Source organism: Pantherophis guttatus, chromosome 4 (genome assembly GCF_059756535.1).
Source record: "Pantherophis guttatus breed Tessera chromosome 4, ASM5975653v1, whole genome shotgun sequence".
NCBI lineage: Eukaryota > Metazoa > Chordata > Lepidosauria > Squamata > Colubridae > Pantherophis > Pantherophis guttatus.
Genome location: NC_142066.1, coordinates 99,149,693 through 99,176,240, shown reverse-complemented (window position 1 = coordinate 99,176,240; position 26,548 = coordinate 99,149,693). Strand labels below are relative to the sequence as shown.

The following is a 26,548-nucleotide window of genomic DNA, read 5'->3' as shown; positions in this document are numbered from 1 at the left end:
AGAGGGTAATAGTGTTGTTGAATTGCCTCCATTTATAGGTAGTCTGCCTGACAGTGGATTTATGAAATCCACACTCTTTGGAAAGAGGTTTATAATATTTTTAGCCTGTTTTTCAGAGGAGAACAGAAGTATGATTTGTTCAGGTCATAACACTTTGATAATGAATCCCAGAATTCAATTCTTTAAATAAAGCAGAACTCCTACAGTCACATATCACATATATAGTCACATATGATTATCATCTTCTTGATTGAAACACATGACTTTAATTTCAACTTCAAATAAACTGATAATTCTAGAGGTTCAAATACTTTTGCCACACTCAAATAACTGGCTTTAGATCATTTTTTTTCAATAATTTTTTTTTGACTCATTATATTGGGTTCTCTTTATCTAGTTTTAGAACTTGCATGGAGAACAGATCACATTTTATATCATATTTATAGAAAAATAAGAGGATTCACAAACAATTAAGCACCACTATAATTAAAACGTGTAGGTTATACATATCAGATTTCTGTATTAACTTGTGAAAAAGTTAATATCTTTCATAATAATTAAACATTTGGGATAATGAGGGTACCATGATTGGGTACCAAATAAATATCCAGTATGAAATCCTTGAAGAGACTGATGTTAGGGGCCTAAATATGTAAAAATTAAAAAAATGATTGCAATGATTAGATTTAGAATTAAATGTTTTGGTTATTTGAGAACTTGAATCATAGCTGTCTTTCTTATTAAATAGAACAGTCAATTATATTAACAGTACTAATAAATGCAATAGAAATTTATTTTGCTTGGCTGTACATCTTTGGGAAATATTAACTTGAAGCCTGAAATTTCATAATAGGTGTCTGGAGTTTGCAGCACAATATGGCAATCTTTGAAATACTTATCATCTTTCTAATGGCCTGCAATTGCAATTCATATCAGCATTTCAGAAGGAACAATTGTCTCTATGTTCACCTTATAAGAAGTTACATTTTAAAGCTAGTAGCTTATAATGGCAATATATTAGATATTGGGATAAGATTTGCTTTATGTTTAGGAAATAGTTAATTAAAAATTATGTTATGTTATCAAGCTAGGGAAATTTTTGAAATAGTACATGTTGATATAAGAATTCATATTCTGTGGGGATAAAATGGAATATTCTCAGATTGTGATTTCTTGACTTAGTGGCCATATGGAGACATTTGTAGCATCAGCCCTGTTGGAAAAGGACAAGGAACAGAATTCAGCCTCACATTTCGTAAAGGAAGTGGGAAAAAATCTGAAACACTTAAGTTTTCTACAGAACACAGAGCAGAACTTCTTACTGAAGCACTGGTAGGATTTATTGATTTAAAGAACTAAATTCTTTGTTTCTTTGCACTGTATTTACAGTATAAATAAAATGACAATCTCTTGCACATGCTAAAGAACATTATTTTTGGATTTATTTGGATTTTCCATACATTTCTCCAGTTGTTATAATATGAAATGCATATTTTATTAATGAATGCAGCTTTGGATGAAGATCATGTGCTTCATATTTTATTTATAAAAAGCACAGATTAATCCTCCTTTCTTTAGAAAATCAGGCCAGTGAGGTAACTGGAGCTGAGAGAAAATGTCTAATTTTAAAGTCACCAGAAAATTCTGGGGCTGAGAGATCTCTGTCTTTCTTGTTCAATAGTTTGACCACAAATTAATAATACTGGCTTTCAATTATTTGAGAGCTCTCAAAAGTGAGTTGTTGAAATCAATAATATGTTTTGTGTTTGATTTTGAATCAATGTGATATATGAAACCAGCTACTCTGCTTTATAAAACATGATTTGAATTAATATTATACATGAATCTGTAAGTTTCCCCAAACCACTGAAGTTGGCTTGGGGAAACTTACCCAGAAGTTTCCCCAAACCACTGAGATGCCAAAGAGAGTAAGACTCGAGACAAGGCTTGCAAAAAGAAGCAGATTTTATGTCCAAAAACAAAATACTGGGTGGGACTATATCTAGAACATACAGATGCAATGCATGAGAGGAATAGCCACACATTGGCGAAGTTATGGCATGCTTTTATATCTTCAGAATTCCCAATTCAGGGCCTTCTGGCCCATGCTTTCCTTGTAACCCTGCATTGGCTGTGCAGCAAGGAGCAGGAGCAGGGGGGCTGAGAGGTTAGCAACAGAGGGGCTGGGTGCTTAGCAACCCAGGAATTTGCCTAATGTAACCCTGCCAAATCATGACATACTCTGTTCCATGCATCGAGGTATACAAAAAAAACAAGATAACACAGAGGTGAGATCACTGGTAGAAACACAATTCCAATTCTTAGCAAAGCAATTCTTACAGAAGCAAAACAGCAAATTGTTATTATGTCCCAGTAATTCCACTTATTATTATTATTATTATTATTATTATTATTATTATTATTATTATTATTTAATCTTTAGTGAGATTCACAACCTTTGAGGCTGGTTAATAGCTCAGCAGCTCGAGTCCTAACGAAGGACCTAGGAACTGTTAAGGTATCATTGGAGGATGTAAGCTGTTCCGAGTGATGATGATGATGATGATGATGATGATGATGATGATGATGATGATGATGTCCCTACAAACCAAAGCTCTAGCTTGTCTAGCAAGCCATGGCTAAAATGAGCATTGGTTTATGTTATACAATATAAGGCACACATTTCCCCATGTAATATAATTTCTTTGTGCATCTTTTGTTGATTACTTTTCTTTCCTTTCTGTCTCAGCGATTTAGAACTGATTTTGCTGAAGGAAAAATCACAGGAAGGGCAAGTATTTTTTTGTGTTTTGAATAAGAAAATATTAGTTAATTACTTGCTTAGATTTCCTTTCATGCTGAAATTCTCATAGATAGATTAAATTAGATTACAATATAAGTATGGTAAGGATAAATTAGCGTTCTGGAAGTAGCAGAGGAAGAGGGGCCTTCTTCTAAGCAATGTTTTTCAAACATGGCATCTTTAAGTTGTATGGACTTCAACTCTCAGAATTATCCAACAGTTAGGAGTTGAAGTCCACAGGCTTAAATTTGATAGGTTTGAAACACTCACTGAGGTAGAAGAACATATGTCACTTGAAAACAATCTCTGTCTTGAAGGCAATATCTCAGGGAAAGATAAGCACAAATCTGATCTCAACTACTGACCACAAAAGAAGTAGCAGTAGAATTTTCATTTTCTCTTCCTTCCTGTCAGCTATTACTCTACTCTGATAGTTGCCATGTGATTGCGTTGTTCTGCAAAAGGTGGGAAAAAATCCAAATATTGTTGTATCTGAGGAAGTAATTTAGCTTTAGTGTGTTTTAGACTGTATTTTAGAATTTTTAATCAAAAGATGGGTTGTAATTATATTTTGAGTTTTCAGTGCATTGAAGCCAATTTATTTGAAGCATATTTTTGAAGCGTATTTTTTCACTGTGTGAAACATTTTGTTATGCAACATTCTCCAGCGCGCTGCTTGGAGAATCCAAAAACATGGGTTATTCTTGGTCTGTTAGCCAGAGACTGAGTGAATATATCTTTAAATCTTGTTGACTCCGCCTCCACCGACGGGCTGAGGTTCAGTTTTCTTCCCTCAGTCAGGCTACAGAGACTGATTTGGATTTCCTCTGCTAGAAATTTGACAGAAATTCCACTCACGACTTTGGATTCTTCAACATCCCTTGACTTTTATTTCCTTTCTCATTGGAGCTGTATCGTATTGTGATTGAGGAGTTTGGACTGTTCGATCGATCCTCCTCCGCTGCTGGCGGTCGGTGACTCGTTCCTGGGGCTCCAGGCCGGCTCCCACCGCTCGTTCCTTCAGAGGCAGTGCTGCGGAGCTCTGTCCCTTTGGACATCTCCACTTGCTTACAAATCTGCCGCTGGTGTGTGCACTGGTTCCCCGGCTTGCCGGCACAACCGCCGCTTATTCAGCTCCACGGACTCGCAGGGCAGCTTCAGAGTCACTGCCCGGGTCTGCCACGGCACACTCTAAGTATCATGTTGGCTTTGTTGCGCTTTGACCGCTATTTAGCGTTTGTGTGCTTTTGACTCGCTGACGGGACTGCGGAGGCCCTGGAGGGCCTTTCCTGCTCTCGCGCCATTTTGTTTATCAATGGCTAACCGTGAAGGCGCTGAGGGACAATTTCTACTCACGTTATCATTGTTGCAGCTCGAGTTGCTGGGACACGGAGGAGCCGCCAAGCTCTTGTGTCCTTCTCCAGGAACATTTAGCGAAGCAGAGCCAGGGGCACGGATTCTTTCCTCCGCCCGTCATTAACTGAGGACTGGATCAGCCATTTCATCACTGACTGTCATTTGCAGTTATCATCTCTGAGCGCTCTAGGGATGCTTTGCTGTTAGCGTCAGAGTCTTCTAGCTGAATTGATCCAAGTGGAAACATTTTTGACTGTGAGTTCTGATTTCATCAAAATACAATACCAATACCATACCCATACCCATACCCATACCCATACCCATACCCATACCATACCATACCATACCATACCATACCATACCATACCATACCATACCATACCATACCATACCATACCATAAAGATTTAACTTACAATTAAATATTCATGGCTGATTCCGAGCTTTCCTCAGATCTTGAGCACACCTACAGTCCCCTGAGGGTTCAAAAGCACGCCAAGTCTGCGCACAAAGGAACCAAGAAGGGCACCAAACATGCTCCTGCCATTGACAAGCCACTTCTTCCCAGGGTTCCGTGTGTTCCTCGGCGGATGCCAAGAATACTAGGAGACATTGAGCCTTAGAAAGGCAGTTTGCCTTGGCTCGCAAGAAGTCCAGTAATTCTGGTCATCAGGAGGCCTCTACAGTTTCCACGGCTGTTCCAGATACTGATCTGAGCCCCCACCCTCTGCCAACATCTGCACAGGGTGCATCCTCTCCTGTTGCTCTCCTCTAGTCTACAGGTAATGGGGGACCACATCCCTCTCAGCCTTCCTTATCTACAGGACCTGGAGTGATGGGTCAAAACCAACCTCCGTCGCTATCTTCTGCCCCGACAGCAACCTTTACCCCCACAGCCGCGGGGCTCCGTGCTGGGAAAGGATTGCATCCGACTCTGTCCTATAACATTCAGGCCTTAGTGTCTGAGACAATTTCCAAGATCCTATCAACTGGACATCACCAAGGCATCCAGTTTCCCTCTGTACCAATGGCCTCCCAGACTCTCGCCCAACCGTCTGGCGGGTTTGAACATGATGGATCTTCTCAGCAGGAGTCAATCCATAGCGAGGATTCCTTGCTAGATGATGACGACCGTGAGGCCATGGAATTTTCCGATGACGAAGGCCTGGAGCCTGACAGACCGTTATTTACCAGCCTCTTCCGTACTTCTCTCTTTAAGTCCTTATTACATAAGGCTAAAGTCACCACTTGTTTGGCTGAGTCCGAAAGTCAACCTGATTGACAGGAGTCGTCTAATCCCCATGACGTCTTGTTTACAGTTCCCAAGACGGAGCAGGAGTTTATTCCCTGTCCTCAACTTTTCTCAGAAGTGATTCAACAGCCATGGAGCTTGCCCGGTTCACTAGCGGCACCTAATGGCCACGATAAAAAGTTATATTACTCTGCTCCAAGTCTTCAAGGTTTGCTTCAGTTACCGTCAGTTGATGTGCCTGTGGCCAGCCTAACCTCCTCGACTATCCTGACCAATGATATCGCAGATGGCTTGCGGACGGAGGACCGTAAAGCTGAGCTCACCTTCCACAAGACCCACCAAGCAGCAGCATGGGCTATTAGGGCTGCTACTTCAGCATCATTCTTTAATCGAGCATCATTGATTTGGCTGCGTCAACTTCAAGAACGCCTCCCCCAAGATGACACGAGGCTACAACAAGATATCAACAAACTAGTGGCAGCCACCAAATATTCTGCTGATGCAGAATTTGGTTATGTCACTGGAGGGCAGACATGAAATCCAAGTGGCACCTTTCATTGGCACCATACAAGGGTTCCACCCTTTTCGAGGATGCCTTGGACCTTATATTGGTGGAGACAAAGATAAATGAAAAATTATGCCATCTTCTTACAGACGGGCTGATCGCAGGCATACTCCATACATGCCTTTCAGACTGAGCCTGGACCCAGCGGGTCCCAGACCTACAGACCTTGCTCCCAGGGGTTCGACCGGCCATCTGACAGGTCCTTCTCTAGAGATTGGGGTAGACACCAGCCCCAGACCAAGGGACCATTTAGAGGGTCAGGCACTTGGCCCTTCAGGCAGGGCAAGTGACTGCCAACCCACCTACTCCATCGGCGGCCGCTTCCATCACTTCCTTCACCAATGGGAGCTGTCCACAACAGACGCATGGATCCTACAATCACTGAGGCTGGGCCTCACCTTGGAATTCTCCTCCAGCACTCCCAACCATTACATCCAGTGCCCGGTTTCAGCCAACCTGGACAAAAGAAGCTTAATGGACGCAGAAATCCAGCACCTCCTGGATATTTGCGCCATAGAGCCGGTCCCCATGGAATATCATGGGACAGGTTTCTACTCCATCTTTTTCCTCGTTCCCAAAAGTTCGGGGGGCTGGAGGGGGATCTTGGATCTAAAGGAACTAAACAAGCTTGTTGTGCATCACCAATTCAAAATGCAATCCCTCAAGTCGATTTTGGGTTGCATCAGGAAGGCGGACTTCATGATGTCAATAGACCTCAAGGAGGCCTATCTTCATGTTCCAATATGGTCGTCTCATTGAAGGTTCCTGTGTTTCACCTATGCCAATCGGCTTTTTCAATACCGTGCCATGCCATTCGGCCTGTCATCGGCCCACAGGACCTTCATGAAACTTTTTTACGGCAGTTGCCGCCACCGTCCGGCAAATTCCCATCAGAGTTGTTTGCTATTTGGACAAAATTCTAATTCTGTCGCCATCTCACGAGACCTGGCCTCACAAGTTCTACGAGACCTGGTGACGGTGCGTCACACTTTACAACTCCATGGGTTTTCCCCTGAATCTGGAGAAAAGCCATCTACAACCTACCACTCGCATCCGCTATCTCGGTGCAGTGATAGACTCTGTCAGGGGAGAAGTCTTCCTGTCTTCAGATCGTCGCCTCAGAATCATGACCTTAGTATCTCAGGTCTTCTCCTCTAGATCAGTTCCCCTGCTCCTTTTGTCTCAGCTGCTCGGGAAGATGATCTTGTGCATTGCAGTAATCCCGTGGGCACTTCTCCATGCCCGACCATTACAATGGTACCTGCTCCCGTATCAGAGGTCACTTCGCAGCAGCTCCAGAGCAAAGGTGCTGCTTCCACGGTCGGTCTGCCTGTCTCTCAGTTGGTGGACTTCTATGGCCATAAGAAAGGGTTGCGTTTTCCAAGAACCACAATGCGTCACCATTATAACAGATGCGAGTCTGATGGGTTGGGGCGCTTACCTTCTCTTCAGAGTGGCTCAGGGTCGCTGGTCTCCAGTGGATCTCCAAAACAATATCAACTGGTTGGTGCTGTGGGCAGTTCATCTGGCCTTCCGACATTTCAACTCTGACGTTGCAGGCTAACATGTGCTAATCTTAACAGACAATGTGACCATGAAAGCACATGTGAACCGTGAGGGCAGACCACTCATGGACGAGGCTGCGAGGCTGCTGTCCTGGGCTGAGAGGCACATACTCTTGATCACGGCACAACACATTTCCGGCTCAACCAATATCCAGGCAGATTGGTTGAGCCGGACTCAGATAGATCAGTCGAAGTGGCGTCTCCATCCCACTCTATTCCAGGAGCTGTGGCACCGCTTTGGATGCCCGATTCTGGACCTCTTTGCACACCCCAACAACACTCAACTTCCCCGTTTCTTCTCCCATGTCCGGCGTCGGAAGGAGTCGACACGCTCCAGTGTCCTTGACCGCTGGGCCTGCTGTACGCATTCCCGCCCCTCCCACTCATCCCAAGGGTGGTGCGCAAGATCCTGGCGGAGGGGGCAGATGTCCTTCTGGTCGCCCCCCATTGACTGTGGCGTCCGTGGTATGCAGACCTGGTGAGTCTGTCGCCCGTCCCTGGAGGATTCCCCGGGACAGGATCTCTCTCAGCCAGGGGATCATTCTGCATCCAGAACCTCAGTGGCTCCAGTTGACCGTCTGAGTTGAGAGGATCCTCCTGAGGAAGGACAACCATTCAGGGCTGGTGATCTCCACCATTCAAGCTTCCATGCGTGACTCTACGAACCGGATCTACAATGCCATATGGTGGGCATTTTGCTTGTGGTGTTCCCGGAAGCACATCGATCCAACCTTGGCTTCCGTGCCAGATATCCTTGAATTCCTCCAGGACGGCTTTGACAAAGATCTTGCCCCGAATACTCTTCGCAGGCAAGTGACAGCCTTGCACACGGTCCTACTGGGTACTGTTGATCACCCCATTACCCAGCACCTGAAGATTTATAATTTTCTTAGAGGAGCCGCCAATCTCTGTCCTCCCGTTGTCCACTGCTATCCAATGTGGGACCTTTCCCTCGTTCTCCAAACGCTCATGTTGTCCCCCTTCGGACCTTTGGGGTCCATCAGCCTCCGGTTTCTGATTCTGAAAGTTGCTTTCCTGGTAGCAATCACCTCTGCACGAAGAGTCTCTGAGATTGCTGCCCTGTCTATGCGGTGGGACCTCTGTATCTTCCATTCGAACAGAGTAGTCCTGCAAATGGATCCCTCCTTTTTGCCCAAGGTCAACTCATTGTACCATCGTGCCCAAGAAGTGATGTTATCTGATTTCTTCCCAGGCCCGCAACATCGACTGGAAGCACAGTGGCATACCTTGGATGTCAGGAGGGCCCTCCACAGGTACATTAAAAGGACTGCTCCTTTCCAGAGATCTGAGGTGCTTTTCATCTCTTTCCTCCCTGCATCAATGGACAAGAAGGTCCCTTCTTCTACCATCGGCCCCTGGCTTAAGGCGTACATATGCAAGGCGTACGCGCTCAGGAATAAACCCCTGCCAGGTAGGATTCTACCGCACTCGACAAGGAGTGCTTCCACCACTGCGGCTTGGGCTACCCAGGCTTCTGTGATCGACATTTGCAGGGCGGCCACTTAGACTTCACTTACACTGTTCATTTGCCATTACAAGGTTGACTCCTTTGCCTTGGCTGAGGCGTCCTTCGGACGGCAGGTGTTACAAACGGTCCATTCTATGTCGGCCACCCGGGAGCATTCAGCCTCCCTCCCTTCTTAGTACTTGCTTGGATATATCCCACACTTTTGGATTCTCCAAGCAGCACGCTGGAGAACGGACATTGTCTTACCTGAACGTACCTTCTATGCGTGCTGCTTGAGAATCCAACCCGCCCTGGCCGGCTTCTGCTCCTCTGTTCCGGATGGCTCTACTGGACTTTCTTCCTTTCTCTTCCTTCGTGAACAAAACTGAACCTCAGCCCGTCGGTGGAGATGGAGTCAAAAAGATTTAAAGATATATTCATTCAGTCTCTGGCTAACAGACTAAGAATAACCCATTCTTTTGGATTCTTAAGCAGCGCACATAGAAGGGACGTTCAGGTAAGACAACATCCGTTCCATTTTTTCACTTGTGTTCTTTTTCATCTTCTGTTCTTTGTGGATAAAAAAATATATTCATTATAAATGAATGCATAATAAAGTATAAAAATTAAGATTCAGTTCTTTCCTTATATGTACACTCATGTTTGCCATTATATATGTACACTCATGTTTGCTATTCAACTTAGAATAAAAATATTCTTAAGCTATATTTACATCTGTTTCATTTGTTACATATTTTTTCTCTACACAAAGAACTTGTCTATAAGAAACAATATAAATGCACATTATAACTAAGCTAAGAAACGAGGGTTATGGGGCTTTTTAAATAGATTTTTAGAGTCAATTTTAAGGAGATCCGGGAGGTGGTATTTAATGTAAATAATGAGGCTGGGGGGCCTCTTAAGGATCTGCAGCCTTGCCAGTCGGACGGTCACGACGGGTTGGATGGGTTGGACGGGGATGGGGGCTAAGATGAAGCTTGGAAAGAGGAGGGACACTCTATACCTGTGATGGTGGGGTGGGGCAGAGGGAATGGGAGTAGGGGGCGGGGACACCTCACCCACTGTATTCAGGTGGTGGTGCGTTCCCGCTCCTACTGCTCATCCTGCTTCCCTGGGGTGTGCGAGAGTGGGGGACCCTGGACTCTGGCTGGTGTATGTGAATGCCAGGTCCGTTGCAAAGAAGGCCCTCCTCGTATGAGATCTTATTGACGAGGAGGGGCCGGACCTGGCTTGTATCACGGAGACCTGGCTGGGGCAAGAGGGGGGAGTTCCTCTCGCTGATTTATGCCCCCCGGGCTTTCGTGTGCTGCACCAGCCGCGACGCCAGGGAAGGGGCGGGGGGGTGGCGGTGGTTGTTAGAGAAAGTCTTAGTCCTAGGGAGGTCACTGTCCCTCAGATAAGTAGGTGTGAGTCTCTCCTATTGAAATGGGACCCTGGAGTTCAGTCAGGCTTGTTGGTCATGTACCTATCTCCCAGCTGCGTGGCCACAGCCCTGCCCGCACTGCTCGATGTCTTGGCCGAAGTGGCAGTTGAACCCAACCTTTTGGTTGTGGGAGATTTTAATGGACCATGGACCTGACTCAGGTTGTTCAGGGCCCAACTCATAGGGAAGGTCACACACTTGACCTGGTTTTTCTCTCTGGGCAGTGGATAAATGGTCGGGGTAGGGGGGAACTCTCCATTGCCTCCCTGTCATGGACCAACCATTCCCTCCTTAGCCTGAACTTTCAATCCACCAACCCTCGCCGCTGGGAGGCGGAGCCAGTAAGATGGTTCCGCCCCAGGCGCCTGATGGACCCTGAGAGGTTCCTGACGGAGTTTGGGACATTCCCCGCCTCTCAATCCCGCGACTCGGCTGAGGCGCTGGTAGCATCCTGGGAACGGGCGGCAGCCGGCGCCTTGGATCGAATCGCACCTTTGCGGCCTCTGACCCAACGCAGATCCCGGGTGGCTCCCTGGTTCTCCATGGAGCTCCGGGAAATGAAGCGTCGGAAAAGACGCCTAGAGGAGTGTTGGAGGTCCTCCCGGTCTGAATCTGATCGAACACAGTTAAGAACCCACATTAAGTCTTATCTTGTGACGATGAAAGCGGCGAAGCGGGACCACTTCGCCACTCTCATTGCATCTGCAGAAAACCGCCCAGCGGCCCTGTTTAGAGTGACCCGCTCCCTCCTCAATCAGGGAGTGAGGGAAGACCCTTTGCAGGGCAGAGCTGAGGATTTTGTACAGTTTCTGCATGATAAAATCGCTCAGATCCAGATTGGATTGGACTCCGACTGGGCGGAATCCACTTGGGAGACTGGGGTAGGTCTTGGGAGTAGCATCTGGGTTGAGTTTGACCCTGTTTCCATCGATGAAGTGGACAGGATTGTGGGTAGACTGGGTGCCTCCACGAGTTTGTTGGATCCGTGTCCCTCCTGGCTTGTTTCAGCTGCCTGGGAGGTGCCTGGAGACTGGATCCAGGCAATTGTCAATTCTTCTTTGAGGGAGGGGATCTTCCCCGCCTCTCTTAAGGAGGCGGTGCTTCGACCCCTCCTTAAGAAGCCTGCCCTGGATCCAGACTCACTTAATAACTATCGGCCTGTCTCCAACCTCCGCTTTATAGCGAAGGTTGTTGAGACCGTGGTGGCACAACAGCTCCCACAGTTTCTGGAGGAAACGGAGTACCTACACCTGTACCAGTCGGGTTTTCGGTGCGGGTACAGCACGGAAACAGCATTGGTCGCTCTGATGAATGATCTCTGGCGGGCCCGGGATGGAGGTTGTTCCTCCATCCTGGTCCTACTTGACCTCTCAGTGACTTTCGATACCGACCATGGTATCTTACTGCAGCGACTTGGGGGTTAGGGGTGGGAGGTTCTGTTCTACAGTGGTTCTCCTCCTACATCTCAGGTCGCTCGCAGTTTGTATGGGTGGGGGAACAGAGATCCACCCCAAGGCCCCTAACTTGTGGGGTACCTCAGGGGTTGGTTCTCTACCCCCTACTCTTTAACATCTATATGAAGCCGCTGGGTGAAATCATTCGTGGTTTTGGGGTGACGTATCATCAGTATGCGGATGATACTCAGTTGTACATCTCCACCCCAGGCCACCCCAGTGATGCCCTTTCCATGATGTCCCATTGCCTGGAGGTGGTGCGGGCCTGGATGGGGAGGAACAGACTCAGACTCAACCCTTCCAAGACTGAGTGGCTGTGGATGCCAGCACCTCATGTTTCAGAGGTCCCATCACTTTTGACAGGGGGGGAGGTACTTGCCCCGGTAGAAAGGACCCGCAACTTGGGTGTCCTCCTGGATTCTCGGCTGTCTCTAGTAGATCATTTGACGGCCGTGACCAGGGGGAGTTTCGCACAGGTTCGCCTGGTGCGCCAGTTGCGCCCTTTCCTGGACCAAGATGCCCTTTGCACGGTCACTCATGCCCTGGTTACTTCCCGCTTGGATTACTGCAATTCCCTCTACATGGGGCTGCCCTTGGGGTACCCCTGGAGGCTCCAGCTGGACCAGAATGCGGCCGCGTGGGTTGTTACCGGAGCTCCTCGTTACTCCCATGTAACACCTCTCCTGCGCGAGCTGCACTGATTACCGGTGGTCCTCTGGATCCGCTTCAAGGTACTGGTACTCACCTATAAAGCCCTACATGGCTTAGGTCCAGGGTACTTGCAGGACCATCTCCTGCCTGCCTCCCACCGTCCTGTCCGCTCCCACAGGGCTGCTCTCCTCAGGGTACCTCGACCAGACAATGTCGTCTGGCGACATCTAGGGGTAGGGCGTTCTCTGTGGGCGCCCCTGCCCTCTGGAATGAGTTACCCACCGAGCTCCGGACGGCACCTGATCTCCGTTCCTTCCATCGGGGCCTGAAGACTTGGCTATTCCAACAAATAGGCTGATTTAGATTCTTGAGTGTTATTATTTATTATCATTCGATCTTAACTGATTTTAATTGGGTTATTGTATGTTTTTATCTGTTTATTTGTTTTTACCTGTGTTCACCGCCCTGAGTCCTTTCGGGAGAAGGACGGCATATAAATACTTGCAAATGAATGAATGAATGAATGAATAAATGAATGAATGAATGAATGAATGAATGAATGTTACATATGTAATATTTCACTGTTTGTACATAGTCTTGGGATCACTGTTGATCCTATTTTTCTGGTATACAGAAACCATTATATAGAATTAGATAGTGAATCTTGTTGGCTTCATTCTGAAACAAATTTCCTGCTTTTGTTTTATGGTTTGATCTCTGAAGGAAAATATAGTCTATGAAGAAGCCCTAGTGTGCTTGTTAGATTTGATCTACTGAAACCATCAGCATTCACAGAATATGTTTATACTTTTTTCACCTAATAGAATTGTTATATTACATTTTTAAACTACTCCTTTTTTATCATAGAGATACAACAGTTATAAGCACCACTGGAGTGATTCAAGGAAACCTGTAATTCTAGAAGTGACTCCGGGAGGCTTTGACCAAATTAATCCTACAACAAATAAAATCCTGTGTTCTTATGACTATAGATATATTGAAGGATTTGTTGATCTGTCTGATTATCCAGGAGGGTTTTGTATAATTTATGGAGGATTTAGTAGACTAGTAAGTATTATAAAATACCTACTTTACCTATATTTAACATCTAATATATTTGTTTGATTGATCTTAAAAAATGAGATTTTGGTATACATTATGTCATAATTACCTAAATAAAATTTTGAATTTAATTACTGTAATTGACTAAATAATAGTCTATTAATTATCTATTAATAGTCTAATACAATACTTTTACAACTTTTATTTTTTGAAAGAAAACAATATTTCCTTAGACTATTTTAACTCAGTATTGATAATGGAGCAATGAATATTGTAAGTGATGCTATACACATTTTTTAATATTACAGACCACATTGTCTTTAAAACTATAAAGTCTTTCAGATTTAGCAATATTCTTAGAATATTCATATCAAAGAATTTATTGAAATTTGCAGCATTTATTTGCTTCTGAGCAAAGGGAAGACATTATTAAAAGTGCAATCGAACATGCTGGCAATTACATTGGCATCTCCTTGAGAACCCGAAAGGAGCCTTTAGAATTTGAACAATATTTGAGTCTTCGTTTTGGGAAATACAGCAGTGATGAATATATTACATCTTTAGCAGAATTTGTGGTCCAAAAGATATCTCCAAGGCATGCGGTAAGATCTATAATCTGCAAGATCTACAAGTACTCTTTTTTATATATGCTTGTTCATTGCTATCATTTATTTTTCCCTATCCAACTTTGTAATAATTCAATCTTTGTAGAAGTCTATAACTTCGTGCCTTCTATAAAACTACAGACAAAATAGGACCTTAGTGAAGCCTGCCAGTTATGGTAGCATGTTGGGACTGCCATTAAGCAAGAATGGCCTCGCTTAATGATTCTCATCTCCTGCGCTTCCTATTAAAAAACATGTTGTTAAGTGGAGCACAGGGTGTCTCCACCTGTCCTGGACCTCCAAGGCCACCTCTATCTCTGAGATATCTGTACTCCACTTCCTTCCCCACTTGGTCCTTCAGGCTTTTCCCCTCCCACCAGGTCCTTAGACAATTTTCCTCTTCACATCTTTTCAAGAACTTTGAGACCTTCCAGAGTATTGGAATGGGTTGCTTCATTGCGTGGCCACGTCGTGCAATTCTGAAAATGGCAGCAGTGTTTACAGCTACCAGAAATCAATTTGCCGATTGGTGGCTGCTTTCAGAATTGCACCATGTGGCTGAGCAACAAAGCTTTGTGCCTAGTTTTCTTCACATTGAAGAATGTATACTAACTTTCACTGGTTTATATATTTTCTTGTACTTATTATTAAAAACTATTTGCCGTTCTTTAAAATAAGGAATGAAAATGTTGTATGTAATTTATAAATATATAATATATATATTAGGTATTACCTAATATGTTTCATTTAGTGTGCAATGTTACAATAAATGGTGTCTCATGAGGAAAAAGGTATATAAATGCTGGCATAAATATATAATTTCACAGAAGTGAAATGTAGGAACTTTCAAAATGTTGAATTAGCACTGAGATGAAAAAAACTTTTTAATTAAAACTTTTAATTAAAAGATAACAGACATATGCATTGTTTGCTACTTTTTTACTATTTTAATTGAACAACTGTTTTTAGAACAAGTTTTAAAGGCTTGATATGTATCAAAAGTGTTTAGTGTACAGTTTCTTTACTTGGTATACATTTGAACTAAACTCATTAGCAGTACCAACTTTGTCTTGCTTTTTGGTTGATCAAGAGATCCAGATAAGCTATTTTATTAACTGTACAGTTAATACAGTTAACATTAACTGTATTTGAGTCAAAGTCTGTTTGCTATTTTCTAACAGTTTCTGGATACATGTGAAAAATCAATCTCTACAGCAGTTTTGTATTATAATTAAAAATAAAAATATGTCAAGAATCTTAAGGAACCTGCATTTCATTTGCATACATTTATGTAGTTCATGGACCTCAACATATGTTAACATTAAACATCTTAATACAGTAATAGTACTTGGCTTACAATCACAATTAGACCCAGACTTCCGTTGTTAAGTGATACAGTTGTTAAGTGAGTTGTGCCTAATTTTATGCCTTTTTTAATCAAGTTTTTTAAGCAAATCACCAGGATTATTAAGAAATCCAACTTCTCCTATTTATTTTGCTTGTCAGCAGATCCATGAGAAGGTTGCAAATGATGATTATGTGACCATCGAATGCTCCAACTGAGATGCTTGGCAACTGCTATTTATGAATCATAAATAACATGCCAATTGCTAAGCATCTGAATTTTTTTTATAAAAAGTTTTTTTTTTTTTTTTTTACACAAACATACAATGTATTTTTGCTGAATAGAATATTTGGCCGGTTAACAAATTTAAACAGTTTTTAGTCCTTTCAGCTAAAATTACAATTTCTATATCTCCTTTTTGTCATAGTATTTATTTTCATCTATTTTTTACCAATATTACCCTTCATTTTCATCTCTAATTTTAACCAAATTCCATTTTTCCCTTCTATTCTATATTAAACCCCTTCCCTTTGTCATCTGTTTTTGTATCCATCATCAAATTAATTAATTTTGTGGTGTTACAGTTGTTCAATTCTTATAGGAATAGTAAACCCACTTATTTTATAGCATACATTTCCTTAAATAATACAGTCCAAGGATGCTATATTCATAATAAAGGATCGGTTGTAAGCATTATTTCAATAACATCATAACTTAAAATGGTTATAAGGAGAAGATTACCTGCATAAGGAGAGTTTAGTGTTTAATTTATTCTGTTTAATCTGGTTTATAATTTCTGTTTAATGGCATGGTTAATTGCATGATTAATTAAGTAAAATATGTCTTTTTTTCAAGGAACCAGTGAAACGGATATTAGCTCTTACAGAAACATGCCTGGTGGAACGTGACCCAGCTACATACAATATTGCAACACTAAAACCTTTAGGAGAGGTAAGAAGTAATTGAAGTTTAATAAATCACAGAAGCATAACCTGACAATCAGCTTCACTTCAAGATTCACTCATTTAGAAACTCTAATACACATAATTTGTGAGTTCATAAATTACATTAAAATTTAGAAAAGATTATGAAATATTGGCATTTGTAATGTGGTATTTAAATATGTATAGAATAATAGATTTAGTGTGACAAGTTCTATTTGACGAACTCTTTCTTTAAAGGTATTTGCGCTAGTATGCGATTCTGAAAATCCACAGCTTTTTACCATAGAATTTATCAAGGGACAAATCCGAAAATACTCTTCAACAGAGAGGTATTTTAAAATATTATTGAATTATCAATTACTTTGTTGGTATGTCAGTTTAGGTAGTATTCTTACATACACCATATATTACTTATTTTACTTTTCAAAATTAAATAGTTACTTATAATTTTTCAGATATATAGCTTATGTTTTTATATTAGTAAGAAAAGACACTAGTTTTTAAATTCCCTTAGCAAATCCTGAAAAAATTAGAGACAATTAAAATTGTAATCTAGAAAATAAGCTTTACTACAGGTTAATAACTGAAAGTGTATCTAAAATAAAATAAATCTTCTAATACTCAAGGAAAACAAATCAATCCTGTCCATTTTGGGAGCTAACTTACCCAAGGCATGTTTTTTTCAAATAAATATAGACATTGAGGAAATAGAATATGGTCCATTATCTCTTCAACTCCTTTGCCTCAAGCAATACATTTAATTGTTCATTTGTCTCCTGTTATGTCTTGAACTGTTTATCTATTCCTCACATGTCAATTTTGGAAAATGTGTTTCTTTATTCCATCTTCCTGACAGACATGAGACAGATGGGTGATGTGGTTTCAGATGTAGCCAAATTGATATGTATATTATGGGACATGTTATGTTTGCAAATGCTGCCTCATCATATTTTATACAATTCAGTAGAAAAGCATCATGCTTTTGCTGTTCATGACAATATTAGCTAAAAATTAAATAATTTTCCTAGGGATTCACTGTTAGCCAGTTTGCTGGATGGAGTAAGAGCATCTGGTAATAGGGATGTTTGTGTGAAAATGACACCAACAGAAAAAGGGCAGCGATGGGGCCTTTTGAGTATGCCAGTAGATGAGGAAGTTGAAAGCCTTCATCTAAGATTTTTGGCAGCACCTCCAAGTAAGTGTTCTCTTTGGGATTTATATTGCTTTATAAATTGGTTTGTGGTCTTCCTGCAGATCCAGAAAGAAAACCTAACTTTTTAACTGTTTGCTTCCTACTTGTTCTATTGCAGATGGCAATTTTGCAGATGCTGTCTTTAGATTTAATTCTAACATTTCATACAGTGGAGTTCTTCATGCAGTGACACAAGATGTAAGTTGAAAATAAACACATCAATCCCTCTTTTCATATTCTTTTTATTGCTGGTGAAACTCTTTCTTTCTTTCTTTCTTTCTTTCTTTCTTTCTTTCTTTCTTTCTTTCTTTCTTTTATTCTTTCTTTCTTTCTTTCTTTCTTCAGGGTCTCTTTTCTGAAAACAAAGAAAAGCTAATAAATAATGCTATAACAGCATTACTCTCCCAAGAAGGTGACATTACAGCATCTATTGCAGAACTTGAAAGCCAATTCCAAGCTGTTAGAAGATTAGTTGCCTCCAAAGCTGGATTTCTTGCTTTCACACAACTTCCAAAGTAAGTATTTGAATCTCAATATATATTGTGTCTTCCACAATATATGGATGTAATTACATCTCTAGCTTGCACTGGAGTAAAAGTAGAGAAAGTTGTTCCTTTAATCCCAAATACAAAGATCTGTCAAAAAGCAGCAGTCAATAGAGTTAAATTATAACATCTATCCCATTGTAGTTCTATGCCTCCATATGATGATGATCTTATTATAATTTTATCTTAATTTAATATATATGTATAGTCCTCATATCTTTTATATATATATAATTTTATTTATAGTTTTTTCTTTAACATCCGTAAGTGCTTAGTGAACAGTGTATTGTCTGGTCGATATACTTTATACCCATACTATTAACAATAATAATACTGTTTAGGTATACATAATATTTCAACTTCTAACATTTATGTACACATAGTAATTATAATGTATTCTATTATGTATCAGTATACATAAATATTATTTTACCAATTTCTACTTTCTACCTCTATTTTCTAACCCTTAGTGAAGCCATAACCGTATTAAGAAATATTCTATATCTATCCATCTATCCATTTCAACTCTTATTAACTTTTATTATTGACAAATCTCTCATGCTTCTCCCTTGGAATCTTGTATCTCCTTACATCACTCATATTTAGTCTAAGTATTTCATTGCTTCAACACCTATCTCTTGCTGTGGAATCTCTAGAGCACTCATCAATAACCCTTTCATCACTTCTAGGAGATTTTTTCTCTTTATTTTCTGTATTTTGACCTCTTAAAGGGTACCAACTCCATTTTAGAAAATATTACTATCTCTTCCGTATCTTTATCTACTTGTGTCATTTGTTGATTTATCTCCTCTATTCTTTCCTTAGCACCTTCTAATTATTCCTGCTTTCTGAATTTTTTGTTCATCTTTCATTATCATTTGCTGAGGGTTTTCTAGTCTCACATTTGTATCTTGCATCAATTTCATTATCTCGCTATGATTCCTTATCATAGCTTCCTGAATACATGGAAGCATCAATAATATTTCTTTTTAAAATGTATTTGTTTTTCCCTGTTGAGACATTTTGTGTGAATTTAATAGACTAAAAGTTACTCAATAATCCACCAAGATCCCAATGTCCCAATTGCACAGAAACGCCAGAAATTCCAATATCAGTAAAATTTGCTCATTCCCAGAGCTGTTCCTACAAAACGTATAGTCCTCAGAATTTTCCAGTTTGCACCCTCCAAGGTGTCCAAATTTATAAGTCTTGTTTAATTTTTCTTCTTTCCTTTTTTGCCTCGTAGAATGTTTTATCAGATATTATTAATAATCCAGAATAGCCCATCAACTTTCCCCAAATCTCATTCATCCACAAAGTCAAGTATTCAGTTTCAAGGGTAATTCTTGTTAATTATAGTCCACACTGCCTTGAAAATCTTCAAAAGGCTCACCAGTTACTTCCAATTTCTATTTGCCAAAAAGCAAATAGATATAGAAGCTTTCCCTATTTCCTTTCTTCTCCTCCTTCTTTTTCCTTCTGTTATCTGTCCTAATTTTTAAAATCTTCTTTCCAAGATCTTTTCCCACCATATAGTATCTATCTTTCATCAGTAGGTGGCACCCTGCTCTAAGTTCCAGCATTAAATGAAGCAAAGATAGAACAGCTGATTTGCAAAAGATCCAGAGGGAAAAAAACACCCAATTTTTCTTTATACAATTTCTTCCAGTAATCAGACAGTATTATTCACAAATTAGATCACTTTTCACAGTACTACAAGTTCCAGTCCAGTCTTTCTATATTATAAAACTTCATAGTCTTCCATTAAAATTTGTTTCTCATTTTGGGTCTGTAATCTATTTCTGTGTGTTAACTCGCCGCTTTCTCAGCGTTTTGGAGTCTTTTTTTTTTTTTTTAGTCTTTTATAGAAGTTGAAAATGGTCTCATCCAGTTCCAATCCTCTGTTCATGAACTGCTCCAAGCTCATAATCTTCTTGTCCCAGTTGTCACAGCTTCAGTCTGGCCATAATGGCCGTTGTCTCTGCTGCCAGTCAGGTGGGTTTCTTTGGATCAAGCGAGGAAATTGCTGTTTCCTCACGATCGACAAAGAGTCCCTTCATCACCCCTCCAGAATGGCTTTGGCCCCATAGGGTCTCCTGGCAAGCAGGTATCGGCTGGGTTTTGCTGAGCCCCCTAGCCCATGTCCATCTCGCTGTGAACCAACCAGTCAATCTCTTGTCCACATATCTTTTATGCACACATGCGCATGTATGCACACACATACACACATTTGATGCTGCTTTATTTAAACTAAATTCGTATATGAGTGATTGCATGATCTCTGGAGATGCCATACGTCAGAGGTCCCCGACCCTCGGTCCATAGACTCGTATTGGGCAGTGGTCCATTGGAAACTGTACAAGTGGCAGGCGAGCATGCAAGACTCCATTTGCACAAACAGCAAAGCATTTCCATTTTCCACATGAAATCATCCCCCAGCTGCTGACGGTCAGTGGAGCAAGAAAGATTGGGGACTGCTGCCATATGCTAAATAAGTAGAGTTGATTCTGGTTTTTAAATTATTTATATTTAACATTTTATTGAAAGTATTATATAGTCCTGTTGGATTGATCCCCACAACCAGGGGTTCTCAGACTTTTTAAGTAGGGGGGCAATTCACGGTTCCTCAGACTGTTGGGGGACCAGACCAGCTGGGTGGGCGTGGCTAGATCATGTGACTAGGCAGGTACGGCTAATTTAACAGACCATTAAACAATGCACATAAATTAAACTTTAATTTGTTTTGCTCCTGGGGGGTGTTTATTTGCTTTTGTTTGTATGTTGCTCTTTTGGTTGATTTTTCTTTTTACTAGATCATTTTTTCAGTTGTTTAGGAGTCTAGTGGTACACTTCAGAAAACTCAGTTTTGTAGCAATTGTTCTCAGCCCCAAGGAGCTTGAGAAATCTCTCTCTGTCCCTCTTCTCTTCTCTCTCTCTCTCTGTCTCTCTGTCTCTCTCTCTCTCTCTCTCTCTCTCTGTGTGTGTCTCTGTCTCTGTCTCTCCCCCCCCTTCTCTCTGTCTATCTCACTCTCTTCATCTATCTTCTGGAGGCGGGGGAGGTGAAAAACAGGCTGTTTTCGCCCATTTTTTGGCCTCCTGGGGCATCTGTGTGCCCTATTTTTCACCCTGCTTCCAGCAGCATTCTGCAGTCCAAAAACAGGCCGCTTTTTGGTCAAAACCAGGCCATTTCCACCTGGAGTGTCTTTGCGCCCTGTTTTTCACCTCCCCTGCCTTCAAAATTGTTGGCCTTACCTTTCAGTTCCAGCCCGCGGGGCTAGCGAAAGTAAGTCCTGCGCTTGGCCGAAGGGTGGACAGAGCAATGAGGGCAGGGCAGCCTCATGGTCCTGCGCAGGCTGGATTAATGGCTTCAGCAGGTCGCATGCGGACTGCAGCCATAGTTTAAGGACCCATGCCCTTAACTATAGTAGATAATTTTGACTCCCATCTGTAAAAAAACACCAAAAATCTATTTCTAGGAAATCACTTTCTGTGGCTTTTCCTGGGACTTTTTGCCATTATGCTTAGAGCAAGCCAACTCAATTTTGAAACAGGAATTCTAGATGTACAAGGCAAGTTGGATTATGCTGCTTATAGACTAGTTATCTGGACAAGATCTCTGCTTTGATCAGTTTATATTGTCTTGTTCTAACGGTGTCCCCACAGCATTATTGGAAGGAAACCCTGTTACTAACGATAGTACTCCTGTGATGTAAATGGAAAATAAACTGCAACTCACATTCTGTTATTTTCTTAGTTCCATAGCAACATTTGTATACAATTGATTTCTCCTCTTCTATCTAAATTTCCAAGACATTTTGATTTATTCAAATGTTAAAATTACCTATTCAAAAATTTTTGTGTCCTTAAATGTTGCCAACTTTTGTTATATACCTATAAACTCTCCAGCTTAGTATGAACTAATTGCTAATCGATATGCAATGTTTTTCTATGGCAATGTTCTTTTTCCTTTTGAGCTATTATCTATCTGCCTTCAGTTTAATATTATGTTGTTAGATCTATTCACTTAAGATGAACTGAACATTTCAAATTAATGGAATTGTTTGATTTTGAGTTTTAATACTGATCGGGATAATATATGTAATACATTGCCTTATTGTTTTGAAAGATTTCGAGAGCGCCTGGGTGTAAAGGTAGTAAAGGCTCTTAAAAGGAACAATGATGGAGTTACGCATGCTTCCATTGATATGCTTTGTGCCCTGATGTGTGTAAGTACTTTTGTATAGTAGAATATTTGTGATGAAATTTAGAGGAAGTGATTCTTAAAATGAAGGGGTTTACAAAATGCTGAACTGGATTCAATTGTGTTGTTTCATCTGGACAATCCGATACATGATTTAAATAGCTTTCACCAATTTAATTTCCTCTATACAGTATGTGTAATTCATATACAATTAACATATCTTCAAATCAGTATGGGCGGATTTTGGAGAGACTAGTTAGATCAGTAATGGCAAACATGCCGGCACCCATAATGCAATGTGCGCCCCCATTTGTGCATGCACCCATGACCCCCGTGCTCCCCATGCTCCCCCTGTGCATGCGCCCCACACAAAATGTGCACATGCAGCCTTACATGCGTAGTGCGTATGCACTATGCAGGCGCCCCCCCTTTTTTTCCAAGAGGGCCGGCGTGCCTCTTACCAGAGGACAACCAGGTACCGGCCTGTTCCCTGTTGAGGCAGCAGTTCCCCGGGCGGTGGCAGCACTTTTGGCCCCGCCACCTCGGCAGTGCCATGTGCTGGCCGGGAAAGTTCTAAACGCATGGGCTTGCCTAGGCTCCTCCCCGCTGTTCGGTGGAACAGCTGGTGAGGGTGGGGTGGTAGTGCTGGTGGGCTGCCTGCGCAGATGACCCTGTGGCCGCTGTCAAAGGGGGACCAAGATGCTCCTCTTGGCTCCTCCATCAGCCGCACGGATCCCCTGGGCTGTGGGTGTTGCTGTGCTGATTCCAGCATTTCTCCTGCGCAGCCCCACTGCCTAGAAGAGCAGCGGCAGCTGCAGGGGGAAGGGTAAGAGCGACCAGCCTGCTCAGGCACACGGGCAGCATTTGCTGGCTGGCCGGCCAGCTGTCCCGCCTACTGCTCCTTCTCTGGTGTTGGCTCAGCCGGTGGCACAGCAGTGTGTGTGGCGGGGATCAGGCGACAGGCCCAGCTGCAGGTAGCATGGCACCCCACCCAATCCCACTGCTGCACTGTCAGGCGAGCTGAGCCGGGCTCTCTAGCTGCTGCAGGGGAAGATGGCGACGCCCATAGCCCATGCCGGGGAAGGAGCAGCGGGCGGGGCAGCCGGCCGCCCAGCCAGCAAATGCTTCCCCATGTGCCTGAGCAGGCCAGTAGAGGAGCCCAGGCAAAGCTACATGTTCAGAGGTTCCCTGGCCAGCGCATGGTGCTGCCAAGATGGTGGGCCCAAGAGCACTGCTGCTGGCCGGGGAATGGCGGCTCCCAGCGGGGAGGAGCCCAGGCCATGGGGTCATCTGCACAGGCAGCCCACCACCTCCCCGGCTGCTGGTCCCCCGATGGTCCGGACCGCCTGGGGCCGCGCAAGATGCCTGCGTGGGCAGGGAGGGAGGGAAGCCCTGATTTACCTTGCTCTGCTCCCTTAGGAAGTGACCACCGGGATCCCCTCTCCGTGTCTTTTGATATGCGTGCCTGTTGCTGGTCTTCTCGCGTGTATGCATGCCAGAAACCAGACCAGCTGGCCGGTGCACATGCGCACTCTGGAAACAGGAAGATAATCTTCCTGGAGCGTGCATGTTCAATGGGCGGCTGCTATTCTGGTTTCCGGCATGCCCGTGCGCAGGAAAACCAGCTGCCTGATGCACCGGAACCCAGAAGAGCAACGGGTGACGGCTCTGCATGCCCGGAGAAATGGTTCTATGTGCCACTTCTGGCAGGCGTGCCATAGGTTCGTCATCACAGAGTTAGATCATCATGATTTAACCTACAAAAGAGGGCAATTTTAAGAAAAGTATTTGCTTTTTTCAATTAAGCCAAGAGGGTTGCAACTTTACTTTCTCTTTGGGGACGCAGCTAGGAAGAAAAAAACTAAAGGAATTAGGGTTAAATTTCAGAAAGTTGGCATTGTTTTTAAACTTGTGACCTCACTGACATCTTGTGCTAGTTGTAATGGAAAGATTTTGAATTAAAATTGCTATGTAAGATGGATTGATGCCTGTATTACATCATTTCAATATTATATTTGTTTTATAAAATTATTGGAGACTTAATATGTTTCCATTTTTATGATTTTTACATTACAATTTACATAATTGTATCTTTATATTAATGATATATTTTTATCCATAGCCTATGCATGATGACTATGACTTGAGGCAAGAACAGTTAAACAAGGCATCACTTCTTTCTTCAAAGAAGTTCTTGGAAAACTTGTTGGAGAAATTTAATTCCCATGTGGTCAGTGTTTTACATGACTCAAATATTTAAAAATTATGTGTTTGAGAGATGCAGTGAAAGGGCCTCTTGATTAGATAGCTCAGAAATTTGAAGATTTTCAGTTTTACTGCGTCATAATTTTTAGAAGGGGCAAGATGCTGCACATTGATTTTATGGTTCTATTGTGTTACAATTATGTCTGCAATTATATTTGAAAAATCAGGTGATAAGTAAATTGTGTAGTGCCCATAAGCATCAAAAATCTATAAACACTTCTTTGAGTATCCCTTTGTGCTGTATGACTTTATATTTTAAATGCTATCTAAATTAAAAAATGATAAGCTAGCATATTACAAAGTAAAAACAGCCAGCATAAATTGTTGTTCTGAGAGAGATGTGCCTACAAGAATTCAACTTCTTGGAAATATTTATTTAATTTTATTGAATAACTATATATAATCATAAGCTGTTTTGGAGTCATCCAGACTGAAGTGTCTTATAAATAAATTGATGTATGACTCCAAGATTTGTTTTAGGGGTTTCCATCTCATCTTCTCTGAAAGGTATCAAATACACTTCTGCTAAAAAGGTGTTTTCTAATTAGTATCTGTTAATATGACCATTTTGTGACTAGATAAACTTTCCTATTGTTGTTTTCTGAGCATACCAACAGTGTATGTTTAACATTAGAAATGTGCCTATCTGAAAAGCTTACTTGTCTGTTTTTTAAAAATTCTGAGATAATTGAAATCAAATACCTAATGAGATATCACCTAGTACTGTAGTTGTATAATAGAAGGTGAATATAGTTGTTGAAAGCAAAGAAGTAACTGCAATCACTACAGATTGTTTTATTGATATTTTTTTGAAAATTAACCATAATATCTTATGGAGTGAATTTTAATCCTTTTTGAAGATAAATTATGACCAGCAAGGACAATAGCTTGTGCATATAAATTGGACATAATTTAACAGTATAAATGAAGTAATTTCTTTTACGGACAATTTTAATAAGGAGTTTATTCTTTTTAATGACCTGGGCTCTTTGGAATGTGTTTTTTGCATGCAGCAGTGGTGGGTTTCAATTTTTTTTACTACTGGTTCTTTAGGCGTGGCTTGGTGGGCATGGCAGGATACTATAAAATCTCCATTCCCACCCCACTCCAGAGGAAGGATACTGCAAAATCCACATTTCCTCCCAATCAGCAGGGACTCGGAAGGCAGAGAATAGATGGGGGCGGGGCCAGTCAGAGGTATTTACCAGTTCTCCGAACTACTCAAAATTTCCGCTACTGGTTCTCCAGAACTGGTCAGAACCTGCTGAATACTATCTCTGGCATGCAGCATATGCCTACTGAAGTAAAGAGAGAAATTTCCAGAATCAGAAGCGATAGGTTTGATTCTGTCTGCTGTTCCTTTGGAGTTAAAGTGATAGTCTTATATTCAGCTCATCTTCCTTTGTAGTAAAAAGAATAGTTCATTAAGTATTCAACTTTTTTCTGTGAAATCTTTTAAAATGAATACATTTTTCATTTCTAGGAATATGGAACAGGTGCCCTAGTTATTAGTTCGCTTCTGGACTTCCTTACTTTTGCACTTTGTGCTCCTTATAGTGAAACAACAGAAGGGCAGCAGTTTGATATGTTATTAGAGATGGTTGCATCTAATGGAAGAACCCTCTTCAAGCTCTTTCAGGTTAATATGGTGTTAAGAAACATTTCAGAAATTATTTAATTTTGTTCCCATTGTTAATTGTACACTTTATATGGATTGAACTTTTTAATTTGATTACATCAAACTAACAAAAAAAATATGCATGCGAAATATCATGTAACTTCATGACTTGGGACTAGGTTAGTTGAAGGATTGTGTCTCTTCCCAGTTGTTT

General features: G+C 41.8%; 1 protein-coding gene across 6 annotated transcripts in view; it reads left to right on the top strand.

The window, feature by feature from the left end:
- Nucleotides 1-26,548, top strand: part of DNAJC13 (DnaJ heat shock protein family (Hsp40) member C13) — a 161,414-nt gene that overhangs the window by 25,478 nt on the left and 109,388 nt on the right. For 5 of the 6 annotated variants that reach the window (XR_009620597.2, XM_060683675.2, XM_087892517.1 and 2 more), the window contains exons 4-15: nucleotides 1,183-1,332; nucleotides 2,750-2,791; nucleotides 13,425-13,625; nucleotides 14,015-14,221; nucleotides 16,425-16,520; nucleotides 16,751-16,842; nucleotides 17,542-17,708; nucleotides 17,824-17,903; nucleotides 18,051-18,220; nucleotides 22,377-22,476; nucleotides 24,574-24,681; nucleotides 26,200-26,355. Coding sequence is in view for 5 of the 6 variants with exons in the window: in XM_060683675.2 (XP_060539658.1) it covers nucleotides 1,183-1,332; nucleotides 2,750-2,791; nucleotides 13,425-13,625; nucleotides 14,015-14,221; nucleotides 16,425-16,520; nucleotides 16,751-16,842; nucleotides 17,542-17,708; nucleotides 17,824-17,903; nucleotides 18,051-18,220; nucleotides 22,377-22,476; nucleotides 24,574-24,681; nucleotides 26,200-26,355 (1,569 nt within the window). In the remaining variant the exon portion in view is untranslated. The remainder of the gene's footprint in view (nucleotides 1-1,182; nucleotides 1,333-2,749; nucleotides 2,792-13,424; nucleotides 13,626-14,014; nucleotides 14,222-16,424; nucleotides 16,521-16,750; nucleotides 16,843-17,541; nucleotides 17,709-17,823; nucleotides 17,904-18,050; nucleotides 18,221-22,376; nucleotides 22,477-24,573; nucleotides 24,682-26,199; nucleotides 26,356-26,548) is intronic. The other variant, XM_087892518.1, reaches the window with a different exon arrangement.